The following is a 27,900-nucleotide window of genomic DNA, read 5'->3' as shown; positions in this document are numbered from 1 at the left end:
CGCGGTATCGGTGACTGCTTGGCGTACCCTAGCTCGCCTTGCCTGGGTTTCGGCCGATCGGTACGGCGACGGTAGCCGCGCGATTCGGCACGGCGTTCTCCGTCGATCGGTCGGACTATCGATCAAACGTCATCGCGACTACGTGTGACTAGTGGTGATCTGTGTCCTGGTTGTTTTCACCATCGAGACCGCAGATCTATGATCTTGCCGTACGCGTCGATCGCGAGTATGCAGTGTCATGTCCGTGTCGTCCGAGAGTCTGCTTCCCGTTGATACCGAGTTTAACGTCACCCAAGACGAGTTATTTCAGATAGTTCGGAGATGTATAAGCATGGATATATAATTTATGCGATCATGTACCGTGGTAAATACCGTAGTGTGCAGTGAATATGCGGTAAACAATTGCTACTTGGTTCACCAATCGACGTGTAGGATATTCACGCTCGAGCTATAATACGAGTTAAGTAATAAGTGTTTCGATTCGGAGAGAGCGATGCTGAAGAAGGAGACGCATGAAGCAGAAAAGTGATGGGTTCTGTGTCAGTTAGAATAGAGGAATGAGGAGAATTTTGTATCGTATATGCACTAATAATCATATACGAAAGAAAAGATAAGCTGTTGTAATCAGATTCGTGCTGCTTTAGCCTTCTCGAAAGCAGATTTCGTCTAGACAAATTTCTGCAATTGCTATAATGACGCGACGTTTTAATATAAACGCACAGTACATGCTCAAGGTTGAAAAATAGACGAGGGTTCAACGGTGAAACATTTATCGAGTGAATTTCGGTGAGTTAGTGTGTTCTTCGAGATACGTAAGAGATTATATCGAAAAGAAAGATCACTCAATTTCTCTGCAATTAGCAATAAATTGTTCCCTGGTTACTACGCGTTCGTCACCTCGGAAGATTAAAAACTGCAGGTGTAAGTTAGTGCGTTCCATGCGCAGTAAGCAACAAGCGTTGGTACACCTTGAAGAAGATTTGCGCCAATCGCAGTTGCCCAACTCCAGCAATCTGCAGCTCGGCAATCCTCTTCAGAATTTGGTCCACGTAAGCAAAGAGCTCTCGACCGTGAAGACGAGGCCGACGACACCCGTCCTGGCGAACGACGGAGGGGGCGGCTTCTGGCTGGCCACAGTGGCCGCGGGGGCGAGTACCCCAGCCGGGCTGCCCCCGCACGGGACCCATCATCCAGCCATGGACCCGACATGCGGAGCCGCCGAAACCGGCTTTATCAACAGCCAGCCCTCCATGGCCGAATTCATGACGGCGTTGCCGCAATTAGCCGGGGACAGCAGCCTACAACACTCACCGGGGACCGGTGGATCCATCAGTCCTGGCGCTCATCATCCCGCATACCACACCATGATGGATCCCCACGGTGTCGCTGACCCCTCGGGTGTCAATGTTCCTGAATATCCTTGGATGAAGGAGAAGAAAACCACTAGGAAAAATAATCAGCAGGGTAAGTCTCTCATCGAGATCATCTCGACCGTCACCTGAGTACACGAAAGGCTTTAAAGGTCGCGAGAATTTAATATTTAGATTTCAAAATAATAAACTATCTTTAAATCACAAAAACCGCTTATATTAATTATTACAATATTATATACTCTTATCAAAAAATATAAAAATATAAAATTATATCTCTTATTAATAATTAATAATTGAAATAAAATATTTTTCATACACTTTTTTTAAATCTTCATCTGTGAAAGATAAATGAAACTTTAATTAATCGGCGGCTAAGTTGAATTAAATATAATTAAAATTATATTAACTGAAAATTGTAGTGATATAACATTGTAGTGATATAAAATCTTGTGGGAAATTGACCGCTATTTAACGCATCACTTTTATCGAAATCTATCTTGGATCGCAATTAGAAATTTGTCATAAAGTGACAAACATGAAAGTCAATTAACAGTGGCTGTTAGGATTCGGTGCGCCGTTTAGCATTAGGAGTCTATTGGCTCCTCGCCGCTACATTGTGGCTCGCCACGGGGTGCCTACTATCCGACGGCTAATGACAGTTTCAAGCCACTCCTTTCCTACTACCGTTGTTACACATCTGGAATGCATAATAAGCTAAAGCCACACATTTCCGGACATTTGCAAATATTGGAGAGCACATTGTGATACATTGTCTCTTCGTCGAACAACGGCTTTCGGATTTCAGATTTTCCACTAAAATGCAGCTAGCAAAACTGCATGTTTATACTCGTACAATTCGTTTGTATTGTGCTCGATATATTATATAATTTACATACAAAATTAATGATTCTTATATTAAGAAGTGCATATTTTATTATCGCGCTCTTTATATAATAAATAAAAATTCCCTGAGATTTTCTGCACTATGCAAAAAGTTTTACGAATTATATTCTTCGCTACGTTAAGTCAGAGAGATATCTGCCAATTTTTCTTGCCTATTTTCGTTTCTCCAATAATTTGTATCGGCTATCGCGAGGCTATCGGAGGACCAATGGAATCTGTGGAGATTCGCGATACAAATTTATTGGTTCTCGATAGCCCCGCAATAGAGCCAACAAGTTGTTGGAAAACGAGTGCCCGCAAATATTTTTCCGGCTCAACGTAACGAAGATAATTCTCGAAACTTCCAGATAACTCGTACTTTTTCCATATGTATAATAAACGCAACGCGTAAAATAAACGGAAAGTATTTATTTTTTGCGCGCATTAATTTTACATGAACAATTAACACTTTGCGCGTCATCAACAACGCACGCATGTATTATATATTAATAGCGCGCGATCCGAAGGGTCGGTTAACTTTATGGGCCACTATATAGGAACCCGCTAAACGTCCGGTAATCCTACGTCTTGGTCCATTTATCTATCCCCGTTTCTCTTTCTTTTTCACGTTGATCTCTCGCGTCTCTACAAAGGCGATTTAACGTCGCGCCAACTCGAAAACGCGGTCGGACGGTCCGCAGGACACGTCGGAAGATTAAGTGTTTGGCACGGAGGTTAACCAGCCGCTGGCCAGGCGGTAACACGCGGAATCATCTGTAAATTGAGCCCTGGACTAGCGGGAGAGAGCGTCGGGACGGCCATAACTCACACGAGGGTGCCGCCACCGACGCCTCGTACACGTCGGCTCTTTGCTTTCAACTACCGTGTTATCCCTTATCGTGGGCTGCCCCGGTCATCTCTTTGTGATTTGCGAGCCTATCGTACCTCTTTACAATTATATTCTTGGCGCGATGGGGACGAACGAAAAAAATTGCGTTCACTGAAATCTGACTTATTTTTAGAAATGTACGTATGATTTAAATATTTGCAAAATATTATTAAAATGCAATATAAATACAATTTTCTATCTCAGCTTTATATATAGTTCGATTTTCAACACACATGTTATTTTGCTGAAATCGCTTCTTTATTTCAAGCTGACAATTCATTAAACTTTAATGAATTATAGCCCAACCGGAATTAAACTCATTATCCCGCTATTAGGATTTTAACTGTCGAATCCACACTAGGACGAATTTCTGCACAAGACGGCGTTATCTCCTTCCTCTGAGCCGTGCGAACGGTATGTGTCGCACGAAACCTTAAGTAACATCTCGTCTTTCCGTATGTGTCACCATACTGCGCGTATTAAATTTCAATCTGTTACATCTACGTGCCCTCTAGCTGAGAGATGTTTTAGTTCGGGGACGCCGCGGATGGGACGATGAACGAGGACGAGGTCTGATTAGTTGAGTTATTTGCCAGGAGAGGAGGCGCGACACCGATGCTTCCATGCTTCGTCGGTGATTCTTGCTGGATACCTTTTCTACAAAAAAGCCACGAATCTACGAGTGTTTTTCCCGACGCCTTGTTCCAGGCGTCTCATCAGTCACGTCGCTGGGTGCCAAAGCGGAGGCGTCAGCCCAGCAGACTCCTCCAAGACGCCGATGTGTCAATTAATCCCTGCATCCCTCGGGGATAGGACTAGGCTAGAAGCTGGATTATCATCATCTCCTCTCTCACGTCGCTATCTTCCGCTATATCCTTCGCCTTACACCCTCCTGCGGGACGGCCATTTTCGTGCGGCCCAACTGCTTCTTACTAAACTACTGTCTCATCGGCCCGCGTTTCCGCCATTAATTAATATAGCGGTGATACTTGACGCCGCTAATAGTCTAGCTCCACGCGCTTGCAAATTTGCCAAATAAAATTATATGGACGTGGCTTTTAGATTTCATATGGACGGAGATGAGAGTAAGACTGTTATATAAAAGAGAAAAGAGAGTTTTCTCCAAAGAAGAGCCTACGGCACAAAAGACACAAATATCGGTAAGCGGAGCGAAGCTCCAGAGGGGGATGGCGTAAAGGCTCGATAAGGAAAGAAGGGTGGAAGGAATTGACTATACTCGGCGATTCCATGATATAGGTGATTGAGCGAGCGGGACTTTACCCTCCGGGGAAGAGCGCAGTACGAAAAGAACGGAGCATCTAATTTAAAGATTCATTGGCGAGTAAATCCTCGCTGAATTAGAGATAACTCTCCTAGAAAATCCCAGCTACTATGATACTCCGCAGCCCGCTGTCGCCGCGGTTACTCGTGGAGAGAAAAAGAGTCTTAAGGCAACGATATCCGTGAAAACGAATTCAATGTACGATAAGGTACGCTGAAGAAAAAATATCTCTCCGATATCCGCCGATATAAATGATTAATTTATACGATCTTAAAAATATTGCGAATTATTAATTATCATTAGTATATGTCAATATATTTATTTATAATGATATAGAAATACATAATGATGAAATCAATATGCAATAGCATCTAATCTCAATTTTGTTTTTCTAAGTATCGTCTAAATTTGTCAAAATAAATTCGCATGCAGATTAAAGAAAACGTGATATGTCTAAGACTTGTGCAAAGATTGTCGACTACTTTCAACTACATGTATTACATTATTAAAGCGTTGTTAGCGGCAGTTAACAGCGACACGAAATGACTGTAAATATTCGACACGGTGCTTGTCTGGACCTGACAAAACGAATTATGGAGAGGAAGAACCGCGTAGTTCTCTCTCGCAGTTCGTATACAGTTTTCCCAGCTCGTTGGCGCAAACACATCAGGAAGAATAAGGCCGCATAAAATATTCCGGATTATCCCCGAAAACTGACTAGGAGTACGACACTTTGCAGCTGCAGGGGATTTCAGCGACGAAACGCGGGGGTGGTTCGCCTGTTCGCCGAGAGAGAAGGAGAGTTCAAATAATAAACACGCTATAACAAATTGATAATCGGAGATCCCATAATCGTACGCATGTTTGGTCCCGGAATCTGCAGCCCCGACACTAAAAGAAGTTTCCACGCTCGTTGTTAGGTGAAATGGACCGCTATAAAAGCGTGGGGTTCGTACCGCTATGTTCTCTTTCTCACTCTTTTTATTTTTCCCTCCTTCTTTTTATCATTCTCTCTCGTTCTTTCTACCACAAGATTGGACGGAAATAGATCGCGATCTGATTTTCGGCGAGAGGGAAGGAGGGGATGAAAAGAGAAATTCTTATACAACCTTTCCCTGATACAATATATAATACATAACGGCAGAGATAAATAAAAATAATCTATCCATTATTAATCTTGACGAAACCGCGATTCTGTAAAAAAAAATGTGTAAATGTATGATCACAGAAGCATAATGCGAGCCAATCTCGGGGGATACTTGTATGACGCTCTATAAAGAAAGTGAAACAGTCGCGCTTTTCCGCGGCGATAATAATTTTATGCAAATGTTCGAAGTTGATGCTCCCTGGAATGGCGACGATATCGTAAGATAGACATCTCTCTCTCGCCATACTTCTCGTATCTTCCCCTTTCTAGCGGGGAATAAAAGACGCGTTGCGGGGATTCCTCTATATCTGTTCTTCTACGCTCATAAAATGAAAGTAGGTGTAAAAATTTGCAGAAAGAACGCGATAACATACGCCGATGGGTTAACCATAAATGATCGTAAAGAGAAACACTTACTCCTTATTTAAGCGCGATGGCGAGTCAACAACTATTTTAATTGTATACATACAGCTCGACAGCAGTGCGGAAAATTATTCTATTTTTTTAATCAGATTAATTGGAAGTGAAGTCCGCTTTCACTAAGTTTCTCTGGTTTGCGTGATATTTATATTTCTTCTAAAGTAGTCCTCGCGTTTCTGCTCCGTAATCTTTATATCGAGCGTATATTTCTATATATTTGAATATGTATTGATTCGAGCGAAATATATAGAAACGTTTATTAAAAATATCTGGAAATAAAATATATCTCCTAAAATTTTGTGTTTTACACAAAGACAGATACATCCTTCGCGTTCGAACAATCCTAACTTGGCGGTCTAATAAATTACCAGACTGTTTATAAATGGTTTATATATTAGCAGGTTCCACGATTCTGAGATGCGAGTGAGGATCTGAGAAGTACTTGAGCGGTGGAAGAGAGGGATGGTTAACAGATAATGAGAGCAATGATGGATGGAGATGTCGACAAGTCACGAACTCCACGTGACAATGGGAATCAAAAATTATATCTATTTATCTATGCTGCACCTTATATATACGCTCCATCTTTGAATTTTAATATAATTCTGGGACTTCGGTATATAAAACAATAATTTGCATAACGTTTTCAACGAGAAGTATAATTTTTTTTTAAGTTTACCCTGATATATCTTAGGCAGTACAAATAAACTGTATCGCTATCGTGATAAATTATCTACAGCCATAAGTTTCGCAAGCCATTAGATACTTCCTATCGTGAATTCGTAGATCTGGAGATAGGTGACCCGGGGCAGTTGCCATATACTTTTTGTCACTACCATCCCGGAAGAGATCTCACCCCCCACCCTACATCCGTGCTTTATATTAAAAATGAACTGTCGCTTCCACTGACGACATGGACGGGTATTTGACTGTACTACCGCTTTTATTTGATAAATCGCGCCGCGACCTCCTCTCTCTCGGTCATCTGAATTTCTAATGTATTATTTTTCCCGGTCGGAACCATCCGCCCATGGCTACGTCGAGTCGCGAGGGTGAATCGCGACCGCGCCAGACCGAAGGGGGGTTGGTTGAGGCTGAAAGAGCGATTAAGGATAAAGCGGTGGAAAAGAGCGATCGGGGACCAGATCTTGAACGAGAATCCCGAAGACGCGACTGCGAGATTTCTAATAGTAACCGCGCGACGATTACTATTAATACTTATCGAGTATATCACGTAATCGCACTAGGAGAAAGCGATGGATTATTTCGATTATTCGCTTGGCACGCTTCACGTCTGATTGGAGTTTCGCCAACGTATAAGGGGACCTTCTTTCGCTGGAAAAAGGGGGATCAACAAGTTCGCGTAATGATTTTAACGTTTCATAACACGTAATATTGCTGTCTTCAATGCTACCTGTCATATTTCTCCAAGATTTGCCGCGGTCCACTTGGATTTCACTGTGTACTTTCTAAACGATTATTCAACTTCTAAAATAGGGAAAAAACGAATAAATATTATACCTTTTTTTTATATATTAGAATGTAAGATTGAGTATGAGACAGAAATATGAATGTCTAATGTTACGTTATTTTAATTTTATACACGCGAGTATAAAGTAATTTAGAAAACGCTCTGTGCTTCCTTCCTACCTGTTAACCCCCTCTCTTCTTCCTGGAGTGGATCAACCAAAACCTGTTGCCTGTAATGGGCCTCACAGAGCGATAAAAAGTTTTCAACTCTACAGGAGCAAAAGCCTACATTTCTTCTTCGCCGACAGTTTAGCTTCATAATGCAAAGTCGCGAGTCATTCGGTGATCAAAGTGCCGCTCTCTCTCTCTTTCTCTCTCTCTTACTGTTGGAGTGGGTACGCTTTCAAAAGCCATTCTGACGTTTCTTTGAGTGGCCATCGGACGTAACATCAGGACATTGACACAAGGAAGCACCGTTTTGCGAGACACAAGAGACGGTAGGACCACAGCGGTGGTATGACACGTCTTTTCTATTCGTTTTAACGACGGAGAATTGCATCCTCTTCGGATGAGTAAACTCTCCGTCTGAATCATCGGACCTTAATCTATAATTTAGCAATTTGAACTTAAGTTATCAACAACAACAGAGAGCGTTAAGTAATAACACGTCGCGCTATTCATCACGGAGAGAGATACAAACCGTGTCTCGCAGCGAATCTCGAATTTTTTTAATCGCCGAAAAAAGATGGCGACCGTTGTATATCCCGAGGACTACTTCGCGGCTTTCGCACGTTACGTTTCATTGTTAATATGAAGAATTGCATTAAATTCTGCGAAGTAGATTCGAATTATTCGAAATATTCTTTTCGCTCAAAAAATTTCGTCATTTCACGGGTAAATAACGCATTAACACAGATTTAAAATTAACTTAGCGGCAATCACGCGGACATTTACAACCATCGTGGACTAAGTACTTTAGGGTACATTAGCCCCGAGAGCAATGGAGAGCTCACCCTACCCTATCGTCTTTTCTTTCGCGAAGACAACGCACGGTTACGCTAGGGTGGACGCTGTAAGTCTAACGGAAAGAGAGAACAGGAGAAAGAGAGTGAATAGGGATGAAGGACGGAGGGGAAATCGTTGGAAGGGGAAGAGTGGAGCTGTCTGGAGTAATTAGCTAGCCAGGCCAGGCCAATATCGCGCTGAAAGATTTTCAAATCCCCGAGTCGGATCTGGTCGCGACGGGAAAATCCAGCCGGTGCCACTCTGTTTATAAAATGTCAGGACGCCAATAAAAAGTCATGCTACATCAAACTTCGACAGTAATAACAGCAAAGGAGAGAGAGAAAGAGTAAAGTAGAAAGTTCATTATCAACTCGCACAATTATCGATAAATATTTTTAGCCCCCTATATCGTTTCGGAAGGGTGTCGTACGAAGAAAACCCCTTAGAGTGACCTTCTCTCCAAGACGCCTTTGAAAAAGGTTATTTTTTTCTTGAAGAGGGAGACATGAGATTACTATATCTACTTTCTACTCTCTAATTCTGTTGATCTCTGATATAAATATGTGTGTGAATCGCGAATCGAGATCGCCATTTCTCAAATCCTTTTTATGCACGTTATCGCGCATTTTCATTATACGAAGAAAAGAAATTTTTGCATGAAAATTGTCGCTGTTGTTGCAATTAGATATAAAATTCTTTCCATCGTGACAAATTATTTAATATTATATAATATATTGTGTAGCAGAAAATTTTTCTTTTATATTTTTGTTTTTCCCCATTCTCATATAATTTTACGTTTATAGTCTTATCAAGTTTAATATTAATTAACTGAATTAGAAATTTCTATATCTAACAAAATTCTTGTTTTCGTTACTACATCAAATGATTCGAGACAGATTATTCGAGCCAAGCTATGTCGCAATCTTATTTTCCTATTAATAAACGAGAACTAGTTCTGCGTTTTGGACTGTACATCTGTATATTCGCAACGCGCGGAAAGGCCGAATAGAATCCTCAGACTTGGCGAGATAATGGAAAGAACAATTCCGGAGAATTGGATGTTAGTGTTCGGCTTCAATCGATTGTCAGGATGACAGTCCAAGCATGACTCGCGAATTCGTAGGTAGGTAGGAAACCTCCCGCGCGAAACTCTGTACAACGCTGGACGTGGCTGACCAGCCGGCCGACTGACGGACGGCTGACTGCCTTTCTGATTGATGATCGCTACTGGACTCTCCGCCGCCATGCATACCCTACCAACACATCCTCGCGAACCGTCCTTCACGGAACGTCCACCATCCCCCGAGAGAGCGGCGCGAGTGCCAGCCTTCACCCTCTTCGTTCGCTTTGAACGCGTCGACTCATTCCCAGAATCGCGCCTCCACCATAATCCCTTTACACCGCTCGAATAACACCTTGTTCTCCAGCCGCGAATCTCGTAGCTCGATAAATCGTAGCTCGATCATAGGCACTCGAAGGAATGTAGTTATTTGAAGCTAAAACGCATCATCCGAATTTCAAAAGACTCTTTGTGGAACACAAATATAAATCTATATTTTATTAGAATTTTTAATTTGAAGACAAAGTTAATATTAGAAATTGATGAGAGTGCGCCGTCTTTTATTGATTGCTCGCACGAAAAGATACTTTAATATAAAATTCATGATTGGATTTTGAACTGTAATAGGCTGTGGGGGACAGCAGATGATTTCAAAGTGATGAAAGTGACTAAACAAAATATTGTATACTTCCGATTCGCGCGTTTATCAGCTTAATATAACTAATTTTATAAATTAACCTTCTAATAAAAATATTCCTGAAATTCATAAATAACGCTAATATAGCGAGCGATCAGCGTGAAACTAAAAAAAAATTATAATTGAAAATCTACATGATAAATAATGATACGCATAATATCTCTATATCACGCTGGCAAAACACGATTTATTACAGGAGCAATAAGGATAAGGGAATCCCGGAAATGTGTGGTCGGTTTTATATGCGACAAGCCCGCCGGTACTATTTAACTCTTAATCGAACAGAATTCGCGTATGGATGACCCGACACGACGGAGGAGCAGTTACAAGTGAATGGATCCATCCCCTCGTACTCCCTCGCACTGAGCACCGCCTCCCTTCCATCGCCGTGTAGCACACTTCCTTTCATTGGGAGCAATATTTCTTTTCGCGAGTCCCCTCGTAGGGCCTTTATCTAACAAGGAGCAAATCATTTCCCTATTATTTGCTCGCTATCGCACTCTCGCTCTTCCAGACTTCCTCTTCTGGATTCGTTTTACTCGACCGAGTGTTCGGGCTCTTTATCCTTCCTTACCCTCCCCCCTCCCCTTCCCCCTTCTTCTGCTCTCTTCCACTTGTCGTTGCGTTTTCCGCCGTCGCTATATCTCTTGGAGACCATCCAAACCCTATCCATTGTGGTGCCTTCGTTCTTCGCGCTACTTATTTTGGAGCTTTATTTCATATTTTCTCATTTATCTTCCTCTCTCGTTCAAACATTTATATTATTTTAGAAAATATCATGGAACGTGCAATATGCTACATCGAATTTTATTTTCATATTTGTACATCAAGAGCAACGTGGAGGATCTTCCGATATATTGTAATAAAATAAATGCATCTCCAGTTTTGTTGTATATAGTGTTTATATAAAATATCTTTCATTTCGAGAGAACACTGAATAAAGTTGGTGGAGCAGAGCTAGAAATTCCATTGATCAATCCCCTGAAGAGATAACTTTTCGTTCTCGGCGCGTTTCTCCCTCGGCCAAAGTTCGATAAAGTTACCCAACAGATTTAATACAATTCGTTTTTTTTTTTTAAACTTCAAATTATATTGCGAACAATATTGTCTATGGCTGTGTGTGCGCGTCTATACATTTTACGAGTTTTGAATTAAATTGACAAATAATAATAATTTCTTTTAGGAAAGAAGTTAAGGTTTATTTTACTAATATAATAGATTTACAACCGTAGAAAGAGAGACGTAATTCAATTGTAATGAAGTTCCTCTGTACGCCCTATAGAAAGTACACGAAGCTCGTAGAGGCGAATAGGTCTCAGGCTGGTGTTCGAGTCAGACTAAAGGGGTGGCCAGTGGTCGGTTTAAACAATTATCACGAGGGTTGACCGCGTGCACGAGTCGACACGGGTGGTAAATTATTACACGCAGGGTTGCTTAGGACGTACTGGACTTTAGAACTCTAGAGTTCAGACTACATTAGCGCGCCATTATCACTAAAGAGTAATCTCTTTCAAACGCATCTCTGAAAAGTCGGGGGAACGTATATTTAAAATACGAATATATAATACTTTTTTAAATATTTTGACTCTTGGGATTCGGTGTAACAATATATATGTATGAGACAACAATAATTCACGATCCTTCTCAATTTTTCATGATTTTTCTCGCTTAAATTACATTATTCTGCTAAATCCTTACACGTCGAGATCGAATCCAACACAAATACACTCTGCTGTTCACCGAAGTGCGTTACGTAAGAATCGCACGGAAAGGAGCGCTCGTAAATCTGGTCGCGGTAGAGAAGACCTGTACCCCGTACCCCATGATGAAGGAAGGGTGAGACACGGGGCGAGTGTCCTTTATAGCATTGTTAACAACTAATGTATGCGGCTCGGAGATCCCTCAGAACCCTCCCGCGTTTAACATTCTTTAACATTATTATACACATGGCGCCCGTCTGAGTATTCTCCACGTATCCGTCCCCTCCCTTCCCCGTCGTCTTCCTTCCTCCCGGAGAGAGCTCCGGACCCTTCGTGCCCTCCGGGGCCGATTTTTGTCAGTTTTATTTAACTGCAACCACCGAATCCCTTTTCCACCCCTTTTCCTCCGCTTTCTTTCTCCGTTCGCACCTTTTATATCTTCGAGACGAGACGCTTTCTTTCTCCCTCTCTTTAAGATGCCGGGCACGTTTTAGGACTTACGATCAGCGCCGTAATTTCGACGAACAAGTGCCGCTTACTACTTTCTGATGCGACTTTAGGAGCGCGCAACACGAGAGACACTTGGAAATAATATATGCCATAAATAATCTAACGTTATAGACTCTTGATATATAATCGATAACAATTTTTAATAAAAGTTTCCTGATTTTTGGATGATTTTATCCTAACGCGCTATTTACGATTACTTAAAAAATACAGAGAATGAAAAGAAGCCCATGAATAATTTAACACACGTTATAGATTCCAGATATAATTGACAATTTTTAATAAACATTTTTTTTCTGATTTAGATGAGTTTATCCTAACACACTATATTTATAGTTATCTAAAAAATATGGAGAATAAAAAAAAAGCTCATAAATAATCTTAAAAAACTTTATACATTCTAGATATAATTGATAACAATTTTTAATAAAAGTTTCTTTCCTGATTTGAATGATTTCCTAACTTATTGCTACATTTACGGTTTCCTAAAAAAATTATGGAGAATAAAAAAAGCATAGAGAGTTAAAGAGGAATCGCACATCCGATGCGTCCTCATTCAGATTGTGAGATAATAGTTACTTCTCTCTTGCCGATTAATTAATCGCCGCGTTCAGCGGAAATTGATAATTAAAACTGCTTTCGAAACGGTTCTTTTGGCGTTTCGCTGTAAGTCAATCACGTGATTTTGTAATTACCTGAAATGCCCAGCGTACCGGTGTATAACGAACGTTCTTAAGAAATTCGTGTAATTAATAATCCGCTCGTCGTGGTAAAGCGAGGAAAAAAATCAGAAAAGGAAACCTCGCGGTGCCGCTGGGTCGAGACTAATTAAAGGTAACTCGTAATATTAGTTAATTTATTGCCGGCTGCGTATAAACGTCACTTCCTATTGGCCGCATGGACGGCCTGATGTGCATGCTTAGAACCAAACTTCCCTTTCGGTAGATGTTTTCCTCGGCTAATTCGAATAATCGGCAAGATTTCTGTTCATTCGTTACGTCAGGCGTAATAACTCATGGTAACGCGATTAATGAAGCGTATGCCCTCGGCTTTGTTTTGCTGCCATACTTACACGCGGAAGGTGAAGACAGAATTTCGACGACTTACGCACATTACGCATAATTTTCACTCGTGAAAAATATATACGTATCTTTCATAACAACCGAGCTACTTTATAGCTGCTGCACACATTATTGAAAATACTCGTTCAATCTCTCCTCTCTCTCCGATCCTTTCATTTCCGCCTAATATGCACAATTGCAATAAAATGTAATTATTTAATTTTTTATATCGAGAAAAAAAAATGTTCGATGATTTGAATTGTTCCAATAAAAGCTAATTCTGAGATTAATTGTAGAACCGTATTCGCTCGTATGTTTGCTCGCTTATTTATGGAAAGCGACGGTAATATGTGACACTAGTTAATAGATGATGTGGCCAAACACATTTATAAGTACTACTATATGTATAAACGCAGGAGAACTTGGAAAAGAAAACAGCGTGCACAAATTGCTCGCAGTTATCGACCATGCTCCTCTTTTCAGACGTGAGTCGAGCCAGCTGACAGACGCCTAATTACTGCGATATTGATCCGTCGAAACACATCGCGTACGATTCTTCACTCTCTCTCGAGCGCGGAATAGCGTCGCCAACGTTATAACATTTGTATTAATATTCGTAAATTGCAATAATATATAATTACGCGATATATTTATATAAATATTATATTATATATTGAAATATTGTGCGGAATTAATTTACTCGCGAGTTATCAATATTACAATAAAGTACGCGAAAATAGATGCACGTAATATCCGTTCAATCGAAAGCGATATCGTGTAAAAAAAATCCAAATATAAATTCTAATAATAATATGATCGTTACGGCAACATTGATCCGAATAGAGGTACGCATTATTATCGACGGTACGTGAAAAATTTACGTTACTATGTTTTTTTTCATATGTATACACAATTCCTCAGAGTTACATCTATAAATAAATGCTCGAGGGTATACCTAGGATATACTTTACGATTCTGTCGATGAGTTGGCGATTCAAATATGTAACAAGCGTTTTTTGATAACGTCCAATTATCGAAGTAAAGGCAAAGGTACATATACGTGTATTCACAGACAAAACTGTAACAGCGTACAATAATTAAAGTTAAACAAGACAAAGTGGGACGAAAAAATGTGACATCGCGGTGGAATTGCCGTAGTCACGTAACGAGGAAATTTTTTCAAAGTATTCGGCAAGAATATCAAGGAGATACGAGATTTACGAAGCGCGGGTGAAGAGGGGAAAGGGGAGGTTGCGAAAGATGAAAGAAGAAAGGAGGAGCCCAGCTCTCTTGTTTTCTGTCGCGACGGTTTACGGTGGACGTTGGGGTAAGCCGCGAAGGATTTAAAATTTGTAAAGATTAAAATAAACTTTTTATCCGGCTGCGCGACTTCTCGGTCCCCAGAGGAGGCGAAGGGGAGGTTATTCGAAGACGAACGGCGGCAGACAAGAAGAGCTTGCTCCGGGACAAGAAGAGCTCCGGGAAGAGCTAGGAAAAAGGCGGCCGTATAACGCGAATGGAGGATGTAATGAGAATCTCTCAACTCGAACCATAATTCAAAAAATTGTTGAAGGATTCCACGTTCCACGCGCGTGCAAATTGTCGTGAAATTAGTTTCGAATTCGCTTCTCGGAAAGAGAAAGAGAGAGAGAGACCGCTTGCTGAGCACGATAGAAGAAGTATTAAATATTTACGAGGACAAACCTAAAATACTAACTTGCAAAATTATTACTAATGTCGATTTCATAATTCTCTCCGTTTTTGCTCATCGCACTCATAAACTCTCTTCGAAGAATCTTAATATCTTCGCACCCTTACGGAGCACGCACGTATGCATAGGCCTCGATTTATTTTTATCCTCAATTTGCCACGTGGTGAAGAAGAAGCCCGAAGGTAATTGATCTCCGGGAAAATCAGGAACCGTTATGTATTTTAATCATCGCCGGATTATTTTAATCACATTAGTGTTCGAACGTCAGGGCATCTCACCGACATCTCGTTACGAAAAGGTGCGCTCACAAAATCAATCTCACGTCTAATGGAAAGATGGCTTTTCATCCCCCCCTGGAGACCACTCCCGTTTCGCGTACCCGAGGCGCCCTAAGCTTCAAGTATCACTGCCCCTCTTTTGCGGCTGCTTTCTTCTTCGAGAGACACGGTACTATGATTAAAGATTTTTAACATGACCATTTTTTCACGACGCATATCGTGTATCAGGAGTTGCGCTCAACTTATAATCAGACTGTCGCATAATCGGAGCAAACGTCTACTTTCTTTCCGCGGATATTACTATTTATCCTCTAGAAACATATTTATCTATAAAATATTTGTAAAATTAGACACACACGCTTCAGAAATTATCGCAACGACGCTACGAATCACGACTCGGACATTGATATTCAATCTGCGAGTTAAGATAATGAAGATATGTGTTGGAAATCGGTTTCCTTCGTTATATAACCCGTTATTTAAATTGCACGAGACTTGTAATTATGGAGGAAAAATCACACACAGCGGCAAAATGCTAAACGCGTGAGTTGTACATACAACAATACGGTCTAGGAATATACGCGCGAATATAATTGCAAAATTAACTCCAACCAATCGCTAACGGCGGAGTAAAATACCAGTTGGCTTGGTTGTGTGTTAGCCCCACTTATATATCTTATTGCGTGATTGCTGAGGTTTGTATCACAGCCGGACACATGCTAAACAGAGATTTGTTGCCAATCAAAAACGCGTGTAGAGAGAGACGTTCTACATTAATATATTCGCGAAATAAACATTTGACGAAATTGTCATAAATGTGCGGTATACATGTCTAATCGAAGGCTTCCAAGATGAACCGCGATGGTTGTCACACAAAGTGTCGCGCCCGAGTCTCTTTATTATGAAATATAACAACTATAGAGAGTGCCATGAGATAAAGATATCATTAATCAAAGATCGTATCCCTCCCAATTACGACTCATGCTACTGCAACTTTTGCGAACATCAATTTTTGAACTCGCCACAGGCTCGCCACCCTTTGTAACATAATCTTTTATCGCGAATCAACCCGGGTGAGGCGAAACCTGGCCGCTCGTGCACGAAGAAGAAGTCGAAGTAGGTGCACCACCCGTCGCAACCCGATGATGATTGCAGGTTGCATCGGCAACGCCTTCTGACGTATTCAGCCAGTCTGAACCACGCGTGTACCGTGCGTCTTGCCTTTCTTTCACCGCGGGAGAGATCCCTACGTCCAATTTTCTTGCACGAAGGGCCGCTCGCCGTCGCGCCCACCATAATCACAGGTTGGCGAACCTGTGCTTGCACGGCCGCAACATGGCCGCCGCGGTCGGTGCCGACGTTGCCGTGTCTTCAACATCAGCAGCACCAAAGCCACCAGCGCACGGCGACGGCTCGCGGTGTTGCCAGCAACTTTTTTCGAACACGCAAATCTTCGTGCCGCTTTTATATCTTTTTCCTACCATCATCCCGTTCTTCCGTTCTTGTATTTCTATCCTTTTTTATTCTTCCTCTCTCTCCTTCCTCCCTCCCTCCCCCTTTCCCACCCCTCCCTCCCGCATCAGCCGCCTTTTCTTCTTGTCTGCTCTACACGCCAGCTAGCTAGCTCGCCGCGCGACTCCTCTCTTTTTCCGTCATTACAACAAGATGACTATATAAAAAGTTATGCTAATATCTCGAGTGCTATTATGCCAGACAAGAACTAAGTCGAAGAGATACAGACATACGGTCATGAGTCAAAGCAAACGAATATCTCGCGATAAACAAATATGATCGTGTCGTTTTTTGCATAAAATTAATGCGACAAATACATTACTTAAGAAAAAAAAAGACAATTATATTATTAAATATCATTTTAAAGGAGAAAAATGTGCATATAATTCTCAAATATTTTCCCAATATTATCTATTAAAATTTAAGCCTACAAAATGGCTGCATGATCTTGCGGTCCAAGTGTTTTGCGTATAGAAGCTACCAACATAATGACAGCTCGATATTTCAATGCCATCGTGTTGATGAATACAAATTTCCAACTCAAATATCAATGGTTGAAATTGTGGTGGTATCAGTGTCCTAAATTGTCGCGTAATCGTCGCGGTACAAGAATCAATTCCTTCGGACAATAGCCCTATCAGCAAGCGAGATAACCACTTGTGAACGAAGCGATGGGGGTTCCAGCCGAACAAGGAAGGTACGAAATATTTTGCGGCCGTGTGGTCGGCCGCGGTTCTTGTTTTGCTCACTGTTAATTGATTATAGCTCGTATCCAGAGCGCAGAGGCCGCAACCCCCGACAGCCCACCAAAACCAAAGCTGCCGAGAGAGCCCTTCCTGCCAGCCATTCCACTTCGACTCCCTTCATTCTGGTTCCCAGTGCGTTTAGTTTTGTTCGTTGCCCCCTCACCTCGTTGCGTCTAGGTTCGTACTACTACTACTACGTCTTGCTCTAAATCTGTAATGAGCCACAGTTTATGCCGATTCCACGTTCGAGTCTTCTCCACCCCTCGCTTCTCCCGCCACAAATTACCCGATGGCGTATTAAATACCTACTTTATTCTTACGCGATGAATAATTCTTCCGTCGCTTCAAACAAGCACAGAACATTATGATGCAAATTTTTATTATTACCGCTTTCAATATCGATTTAATCTAACGAAAATATTATTTTTTTCAATATTTATTTCAATATAAATTTATTTATTTGAATTTTTTAAAAGAAATATGTAAAATGTGATTTGTTTTATACAAATATTGTTAATAAAAAAATGTTATTTAATTATATAAGAATTTTATATTATTATGTACTAAAGGGTGTGTTTGATACATCTTAGAATGAATTATGTTCCGCAACCAGAAAAAATTGCGAGGCGGTTCGCAAAAGCGAAGCTTGATATCATTTTTAATAAGATATTAAGATTGCTGTATTTTAAAGTAGATCGTTTCCCAGAATCTCCCCAGATTTGTAATGTTCGGCGCAGGGTGAAAACGCCCGAAGGAGTCCGAAACGATCAAAAAGTTATCGATCACAGTAACCTTCCTCACTGACCCGCCGTCTACCTGTTTCGGACACGTCAAAGCGCGGACATAGAACCGGCTGTCTTCTCGTTTGTTTCAAATTCTCGTCACTCATTTTTCATACGTTTACACCGCCGACGCCGCCGCAGGTTTCTCTCGATACTAAAAGAACAAGTGAGAGAGACAGAAAGAGAGTGTGAGAGAGGAAAGGATAGGTGAAGGGAGCGAGATGTGGAGAGAAGAGAGGAAGAGAAGTTGAGGTATAGGAACGAAGAGAGGTAATCGTTCTCTTCTCTCCGCAACGTTCCAAGTGCTAGTTCTTTCCGCCCTTTGTTCTTCCTCTTGCAAGTTTTCTTCCTCGAGGGGCGCGGGGGGAAACAAAAGACAAATTACAGAGACGCCCGTCATGTGACCCTTCCCACCTGTCTATAAACGACCTGGTCCAATCTAGAGAAAACGAGAGCGGGAACCGAAGGCGGGAGGGAAATCCGTGATCCGGACGACTCGATGTCGCGTGTAAACTACTTATGCACTTTGAAGATCCACTTTTTCCACGCGTCTTCAACCGACCATGTTCCTCCAAGACACTCTTTTCTTATTGCTCGTTTGACGATAATATCTGCGGATTAATCCTATATAAGTGTGCAGCGGAATAATACAAAAATTAAGAAAGCGGAGAGTACATGAGAATTTCACCAGCTGTTCGTAAACATTCTAGCATAGCGAAGAGCGAAAGAATGGAAGGGACACGGATCGGAACTGAACAATGGGTTGCGTGCGGATCGCTTCTGCTTCTATTTTCTTTAATTACTGTTTCGTATGATCAAAAGTTTCTACGCAAAATGTCTGCGAAAGTCAGAGCGTGCATCATGAATATGAGACGGAATTTCATATTAAGTATAATTTTTTTTATGACAAAACAACATCATTAACATTATCGCTGTGTGTTGACATCTTCAAATAAATGCCAAAGAAGAAACATTAAGTCGAAAGTATTACGTTGAAATTTATGTAACGTTTCACAAAAATGCCTATAATGTTCATTATTTATATCAATAATATTAATAATGAATAATATCTATAATATCTAATTGTTATAGAATAAAATAAAAATATATAGAAATACATCACTCGCGCGTATCACATACGAGAAAATAAAATACGAAATGACAGATAGAAAACATCTTTCTAAAAAATACATACTTTGACAAAAATCATTGCTTTCAACTCTATCCAGCTTCCACATTCTATCTAAGCTTTCACATATCTCTTATAACAACTGTCCCATTAAAGCACTTCGTATATTGATTTAAATTTCGTTTGATGAAAAGTTTACATTGAGATTAACACGTGTTTTTAAAGAAGTAACGAAAAAGCATCACATAATTGAAAGCTTACTCGCAAAGTAGTGTTTCATTAAAAGAAACATTGTCGAGTGTATAAACTCGTACTTATATATCCACGAGAACCCGCGAAGCGACGGCTGTCAGGTTTGTCACGGACATCAGCATCTGCTCCATCGACAATTGAGAAACTATTAACGTTATAAGCCCGTTATTCTAATGTCGCTTTTGTACATTATTGCTTCTTTAATATTTTGTCACTTTCTCATTAAAATTGACCGTAAAATTGGCAAATTTACCATGAATAAAAGCAAATTGCCTATTATGAAAATAATGAAATAAGATTCTGATTATATAAATTATAAGAAATGAAATAAAAAATTTCAACTATTATTAATTATTATCATTCTGCGCGATTTTTTATTTTGTAATATATATATTAATTAATTTTACATACACATGTTGTCTCAAGTATAGAATTAACTTTTAGATAGAATTCAAGACATTAATTTTTAAGTATGTTGATACATATTATAGGAAAAATCTGCATTTAACAATGTTGATATTAATATAATTGTACATATTAATTCATATAAACGCTAATTTTGTAACTACTATCTATATATTTTTTTTTAATAAAATTTATATACATTAAAAAATGTTTAATAATTCCTTTTACAAAATACTTTTGTAGTAATAGTTTCAACCGGATGAACCGTAGTAGACGAGACTCTCTAACAACATGATATACGAAAATACAAACTCTATTTTCGTGCTCTATCGTTCTCACCTCGCACATACGATCCTGTCAGGTCGCGCTCTTCATTTTGACTACGCCTTGACAGTTCGTCATCTGCTACATCGTCTCGCAAGAACGAGAAGCTCGCCAACAACGCCGACACATTTTCGCGTCCGGTCTCGGAAAAAGTTTCCGTTACAAAGCAGAAATGTCACTAATTTAGATTAGCAAGGATTACTGATATTGTAACGTTATTTTATTCAGAAACGCGAGCGAGCAATATTTGATTACTTCCACCATTCTATAAAATATGCCTTCCTTTAAATATAATTTAAATATGTTTCATTTATTTTATATATATATATATATATATATATATATATAATATATATATCGGGTAGTTATTTGCCATCCCAATATTGCTCTGTATTCATCGTCGGATTGAATTAAACTCCTGGAACGATTGAACAGATACAGGGCGTGGAGTGGAGTTTGATCGACAGTTTCGTCCAACCAATCGCAAGACCGAAATGCTGATGAGGCCCACGTCAATCATGCGATACTTTCATCTCGCCACCGTCGCCCTCGCCCTATGGAAACTCCACGTGCAGGATTTGCTAGGTTCAAAGCTTACTACATCTTCAGTCTACACCCTTCTCCCTCGTCCCTGTGAGTATCCTCTCTCTCTCTATCTATCTATCTCTCCTTCTATCTCTTTCTCCCATTCTTCCTTCTCATTCTAATCATCTTTATCACGCGTATTCTCTCCAACCTTTTTCAGTCACTACATCCTCCTCTTTTTAGCTTTCCTCTTCTTCCCGTCTCTTTTCCTCTGTTTTGTTCAATCATTCTCTTTCTCTCTCTCTCCTTTAACCCCTGACGACTCATCCTACTGTCGAACCATCCCTCAGGCACCCCACATCCGCTCGCACGCTATGGGGTAGTTTAGCATCTCGGCCCTACGAAACGAACCATCCCCCTCCCCCTCCCTTCGCTGCCTCCCCTCGTCCAACGTCACGCCGTATCGGTTTTTTTCTTCTCTCGCGATACGGCAACGCGTAAAAAAGTGTAACACCCTTATGATCCTTGATAAAAAAAAAGAAAAAAAAAAAACCTCAAAATCCAGGTGGCCAGATGACCGATGGAATAAAATATCGGCGTGAAATAGTTTTCTCTTTGAATGCCCGCTCAAGGTTTTTCCTCTTACGTTCTTAGATGATAGTATTTTGAACAGTTCAAACTTATATTCACACACAGATAGATGGATGAGTATGCGCGAAGGTTTTTCCAAAGATCCATGATAAAGTATACATTGTTCCTAGAGAATTTGTCAAGACACGTCTTGTAAACAACGCAAGCCAGCGGAGAGCCATCAAGTTTGATTGAAATATTACTCCTCGGGGTGTGCGGCGAATTCTCGTAATTACGATAGGCGGCTATTAATAATTGTTTACAGCAGTTGGGCAGAAATTACTCTTACGTCACATGCCTCGACAAAATACCGTGAGATACTTGGTCGCTACTTTCTAGATCAGATCTGCACGAATATATATAAGCCGCGGTTCCTTCCTTACATCATCGTCTCTCTCTCCCTCTCTATCTCTCTTTCTGTCTCCGTCGTCTGCGCTTTCGCGCTCTTCCCGATCCCGCGTGGCATTCCTCTTGTTATCGCGGAACAAGTTTCTTGTCCGATAACAATTAGGAGGTGTTTCGTATCGACATGGAGTAGCGCCGGTGGGAAACTTGCCCAAAAGTTTCTAAGGAGCCCAGTAACTCGCCGGAACAAGAATAGGCCTTTTCGCCACGCGGGAATCTTCGCTTATGCATTGTTAAGGATGTCATGTCGCAACCACCTTCCCTACCTACCCCTCTGCCTCTCTCTTTCTCTCTCCATAGCGCGCTTAGGTTGCTTAAATGATCATTAATTAGAATACCATTTACTTCCTGTAAGAGACAAAAAGTGAGCATCGTTGCAATAAAGGCGACGCGAATATCGGGGACGCAAAAGCTTCAATGTGCAAAGGATAAAACATAAATTGTTTAAATAATATGCTTCTTCGCGTAAACATATTTAACACAATGAAATATTTAAACAATATTTTATTTGAAATGCGAGAATAAATCAGTTACTGAATTGATTTCGTACCTAAGAAAATGTGTATTATATTATTCTAAATTTAATATAAGCGCAAACGTCGAAGAGTGGAACTTTTTTTTTATTTTGCAGAGAATGGCCTACCAAGAAGATTGCGAACGGCCTACACGAATACCCAACTTCTCGAGCTGGAAAAAGAGTTTCATTTCAACAAGTATCTTTGTCGACCGCGAAGGATAGAGATCGCAGCATCACTAGATCTTACAGAGAGACAGGTAACAGATAGAAACAACTATGCTATAAAAAAATTATGCATTATATCTCTCATATATCCTATTCATATTATATTTTATATCCTATTTATATTTTATATATATATATATTTAAAAGATTGTAAATTTTATTTATTGTATTAATAGTCATCCATAATTTTACATAAATTTATTACGTTTTTATCTATTTTTTGTATGTAAAAAGTAATTAGTTAAATATGTATATCATTATAATTGTCACAGGTGAAGGTTTGGTTTCAAAATCGGCGAATGAAACACAAGCGGCAAACGCTAAGCAAAGAAGATGGCGACGAGAAGGACGGTTCTACATCGGACGGCATGGAGAAGCCTAAAGGCGACAAAATGTTATCCCCTGACAACGACGAGAAGAAGAACTGTCATAACTGTGATATTTCGGGCGTGGGCGATGTCGGTAGCACTCTCACCGGCGACGTTACCGATCTAGGTTCTTCTGGCCGAAGAAGCAGCAACAACAACAACACCCTTGGCGCAACGAATAACAATAACAACAATAACAGTAATACCGGATTTAACACGAATAGCAATGGCGCCAGTAGCGTCGGCAGCACCAACAGCGTGTCCAGCTCGTTTGAGAAGATGATAGTGGACGACGATTCGAGGTCGCAGGATGGAAGCGAAGTGACATCACCGAGCGTGACGAAAAAATTGTCGGGCGAGGTGAGAGTGAAGGTCGAGAGCGATCACAAGAGTCCGAACACCGCGAAACAGCAGCAGCAGCAACAACAACAACAACAACAGCAGATCTCGGTGAGCAAGAAATCGCCATCGGCCAGCGGGAAGGACATGTGCTCGGTGAACAGCAACGGTGTATTACTGGCCATGCCGGACTCGACGGTCAGCACGCCTGTCTTGCCCGGTCAGAATTCTACGAGAAGTCTCACACCCTCCTCGACACCCGGCACCCCCGTCTCCGTCCAGCTTCAGCAGGGCAGCCCCCTGGGTATCCAGCAGACGACTCACGCGGCCTATATGCAGCGACCACGTAGCTCACCATCCTCTACGACCGCGTTACCGGCATCGATACTGCACGCCACCTCAAATCCGGGCACGATGTCGCCTCATGGTGGTCGAGGTATCTCGAGCAATCAGCAGGCTCATTTCCAGCAGCAGAGTGTGTATCAGTCCTCGTCGGCTGTCGATTATCGAAACGGCGTGCCCGCTAATAGGCAGAACATACCTCCGGCGACGCAACAGACCCAGTCGCAGAATAGTTACTGCTCCCGAGACGCGTATCAGCAACCGAGAATCTCTTACCCTGGTGAAGTGAACTCTCTATACGTCAGGCAGAACCAGTCGGTGAGCTCGAGAATGGCGCATCACGCCCGAACGACGACGAGCGCGACTTCAAGGTCAATGTACGGAGCCGCAAACATGCAGCAGTTCCATCAGCAGCAGCTGCAGTACGGCAGCACCGGGGAGTACAATGGGTATCCTCAGGCCGGACCACCCTATCACGCTTATCACCGGGGTATGCAAGGCGGTAACGCCTATGGCACCAGTCAAGGATATTCGACGACGCCGAGCGATCAGGGCACGAACGACGGCTACATGACTTCCGGGAATTACTCGAGTTACTCGACCGGTGGCAATTATCATGGCGGGGCCGGGGAGAACCTGGCGACGCACGGCCACACCGTCGTGCCCGGTCAGCACGGCTACTTCAACGACATTCAGCAACAGCAGCAACACCCGCAGCAGCACACCGCCGAGGGTTACGTCACCCATCAGCCGCCGATGCATCCCAGTTCCAGCGATTATCGGCCAAGCGGCAGCAAGTGCCATCCGGGCGCGTATTACGAGCAGACGGGTCAGCTGCACGTTCATCAGGGTGGAGAGGCGTCCAGCATCCCCAACAGCTACGTTTCGTCCCCCGACCCATTCCCGGCACCCGGAATGACGACAACCGCGACAGCGATCGCGGCTGCCACCGCGGCGGTTATCACGCCACCCGGAAGTACCGGCCAGACCGACAGTAACAACGAATCTTACGGCAATTACGGCAATTTCTATGGCGATCCGGTGCATTCGGCGGCGACGGCGGCACCGCCGCCACCGTCCGCCGACAACAGCAACAGCTCATCCGACTTCAACTTCCTCAGCAATCTGGCGAACGACTTCGCACCCGAGTACTACCAGCTCAGCTGAGTCCACGAGACCGAGAGCTCTTGCCAGTTGGACTGGGGCGACGAGCAATGCCTGCTCAACGCTTTGTACTGAAGCCACCTTAATCGTCATGATGAAGAGCCGCATGTAAGAGTCCACGTGATTTGTACATACGTTAGTATACTCGTGATTTATTAAAGCTACGTGTATAAAGGAATATTGTGTGTAAAAATACAACGGGCTCTCGCGCAGATTAGAAACACCGTCAACATCGTGCGCGTCTATACGTTAATCGCGATTTTTCATCTTGATTGTCGAATAATTTCCTAGTTTGAAGTAACTCCTTTCGCGATTCGCGGAATTATCTTCAAGACTAGTCGCGATATTCAAGGTGCGAGGACTGATTTAGAATAATTGTAAATATAATTAAATCTGGAAACGTGTGTGGGATTTAAACTAAAGTTCGACAACTGCAAGCATATCTCAAATAATCCGGATTACCAGAGAAATTGTCGACTACTCTTGGTTGCAACGATAGTCTGGATTATATAAATTTGATCCACAATTATATGTTGCGTCCAAGTAAAATATCGATTTTAATATTTCTCACCCCATCGAGCAGAATGTCAATCTATCAATCTACATTCCAAACGTTGAAATATGTTTCGGCAGATGTAAAACAGTGACAACGAGTGCAATGGTTGTGTTATTAATTTTAAATTGGAGCGAGAAGTTCAACAAACGGAGTTTTCTCCCTCTTATCCTAGAATTTTTTAAACTGTGACTTATTCAAAGTGAATTTTTATCGCCACTGTTTCGACGTGAAACACTCGTAATCGCAGAAGACGAAAAGTGTGATCTGTAAGTGATACTAGACTGATATATACGAGTTGTGGTTTAACAAAAATGTTGTAAATACGTCAAAAAAAGTTCGCTATATCGTGGAATATGGATAAAATTTCGATTTCTAGCGCGATCTCGCGATTCTCGTGAACGAAAACACGAGGTGTAAGTGCAATCTCTTCTTGTGGCGGTCTCTAACATTAGCGTATCTCGTTAGGGTGTTTGAAAACTAGAACATGCAAATTACCGAAACAATGTTTTCTTTCGTTTTCGAGATATAACTTCATTGGCACGCTCGGTCGAAGCAGTTTAGCCGTATTTGAAAATCATTGAAAAAGAAATCCTGAGGAAGTCCCTCTGTAAATCACGCATCTGCAAATATTAAATATTTAATTCCCATGTGATAATCAATCAATTAACGCGATAAACGACAGATTATATCTGATTTCAAACCATCACGAAACGAGACGAATAAGTGCATGAGCAATAATAATAATGACACACCGTGTATATATTTATATATATTATATGAAAGATAGATTAATGGAACACAAACGAATAAGAAAATCGCATTTATACACACAATCACACGATTACTATACCGAGTATACAACTTCTGAAAAAATGAAATAGGTACAATTCGTTAGTTTTAATTAAACACAGGAAATAGATGTCTCTCTTTTCCCTTTCTCTCTTATAAAAATGGTCCTTCTATCGAATACAGAGAGTAGTTGAAATCGGTCACTGTTGCGAGAAAAGACGAATGCACTTGTAAAAAAAATTTTACCTGCGCCGTTCGTTTTGTGAAAAAATGAAACGAATCTGTAAAAAAATTAATTCAAATCGATATGTTATTCCACGTGGATTGTAATGTTACTTGCAATGACATTCGAGCACACGACGTTGAGCAATATATCGAACGATAATCTACATCTTCCTACGATAAAAAGGGGAGTGTATTGTATAATATCTAATATCTATTAAATATATATATATATAAATATATCGGTTGCATTATCTCATTTTTTCACAAATCGCATTTCTTTTGTAATGTCTGTACTCTAGCGCGCTACTTTAAGCGAACCAAATAAATTATTGTCTCTTCTCACGGTAGGTAATTGTAAAAGTTAAAAAAAAAAAAGCGTAGATAGGGACGCGTAACTTTAATTTACACCTCGCGGCAACATATTTAATATACGCAAATCTCTTTTGTATAAAACATTATATAGGCGCCGTCGTTGTTCATATAAAGATTCTCATGTACATAATATATGCGCGATACGATAACCGTATATTGTTTATTCATTCTGACTATATATAATTGTGTTGCAAGTGAGCCCTCGACACGGTATAAACAAAGTTATCATCACACACGTGTACATTCACTCACGGATACATTTGACAAAATACAGAGGTCATAGCAAAAAGTAACGAGTGTCTTTTCTTTCTTCTTTTTTTCTCTTTTTTTTTTTAGCAGTCATCTTCTTACTGCATTGCATCTCTCGTTTGCTTTTCAATGTTTCAGCGGTTAAGTGCGCTGAAGCGAGGACCATGTGAAATCGGTAAACATCCTACGTAAGTCAACGAGTGATATGGAAAATCGCAACTTTAACGAAGGACTGACCATGAGCGGAAGCGGAACGCGTAAATTTTGATCGTAGATGGCGCGGTTCGTCGTGTCGGCGATGAAAGTGACGATGATGGATGACCTGAAATATCGGAGCAATCGAACTGAAATATTATTCTTAGCAGTGTATCCTTACACCGTGTCAACTTTATATTCTATTCAGAGATTACGCGCCATTTGTTATGTCAGAGAAATCCATGCATACGTAGAGATTGATTTATCACGGTCGTATAAAATTAGAAAGAGAGAGGGAGAGGGAGATCTCTGAGTGTGAAGTTCCTCTTTCTCTTCGTACATACACCCTGCGTGCAATTTGTTTATA

The 27,900-nt window shown here is 41.2% G+C and overlaps 2 protein-coding genes and 1 long non-coding RNA gene across 4 annotated transcripts in view; 2 read left to right on the top strand and 1 right to left on the bottom strand.

The window, feature by feature from the left end:
* Window positions 1–27,900, top strand: part of LOC145941778 (uncharacterized) — a 186,510-nt gene that overhangs the window by 30,030 nt on the left and 128,580 nt on the right. The window lies entirely within an intron of this gene.
* The window catches only part of LOC145941782 (uncharacterized), a 216,563-nt gene that overhangs the window by 66,778 nt on the left and 121,885 nt on the right, over window positions 1–27,900 (bottom strand). The window lies entirely within an intron of this gene.
* On the top strand, window positions 15–27,900 carry LOC145941867 (uncharacterized). Of its 2 annotated transcripts, XR_014426241.1 has the most exons (4): window positions 15–1,464; window positions 22,824–22,966; window positions 23,207–25,255; window positions 27,477–27,900. XR_014426241.1 is itself a non-coding variant. In XM_083048232.1 (3 exons), exons 1-3 carry the CDS (start codon window positions 939–941, stop codon window positions 25,148–25,150), a joined length of 2,613 nt encoding a protein of 870 aa, XP_082904358.1. In that variant the 5' UTR covers window positions 15–938; the 3' UTR covers window positions 25,151–27,382. The 2 variants fall into 2 exon arrangements, 1 of the variants encoding a protein (XP_082904358.1); XM_083048232.1 differs by lacking the exon at window positions 27,477–27,900 and having other exon boundaries at window positions 23,207–27,382.

The sequence above is a fragment of the Prenolepis imparis genome, unplaced genomic scaffold (genome assembly GCF_030444845.1).
Source record: "Prenolepis imparis isolate NDT839.2.m4 unplaced genomic scaffold, iyPreImpa1.0 SCAF_10, whole genome shotgun sequence".
NCBI classification, from domain to species: Eukaryota; Metazoa; Arthropoda; class Insecta; order Hymenoptera; family Formicidae; genus Prenolepis; species Prenolepis imparis.
This window is presented reverse-complemented; position numbering and strand designations above follow the sequence as displayed.

Excerpts from the sequence above, each read along its gene's own strand:
- LOC145941867 (XM_083048232.1), top strand. The coding sequence starts at position 939 with ATGCGCAGTAAGCAACAAGCGTTGGTACACCTTGAAGAAGATTTGCGC. Across the intron at positions 1,465-22,823 it reads TAGGAAAAATAATCAGCAGG|AGAATGGCCTACCAAGAAGA; the intron begins GTAAGTCTCTCA and ends TTTATTTTGCAG. Across the intron at positions 22,967-23,206 it reads TAGATCTTACAGAGAGACAG|GTGAAGGTTTGGTTTCAAAA; the intron begins GTAACAGATAGA and ends TAATTGTCACAG.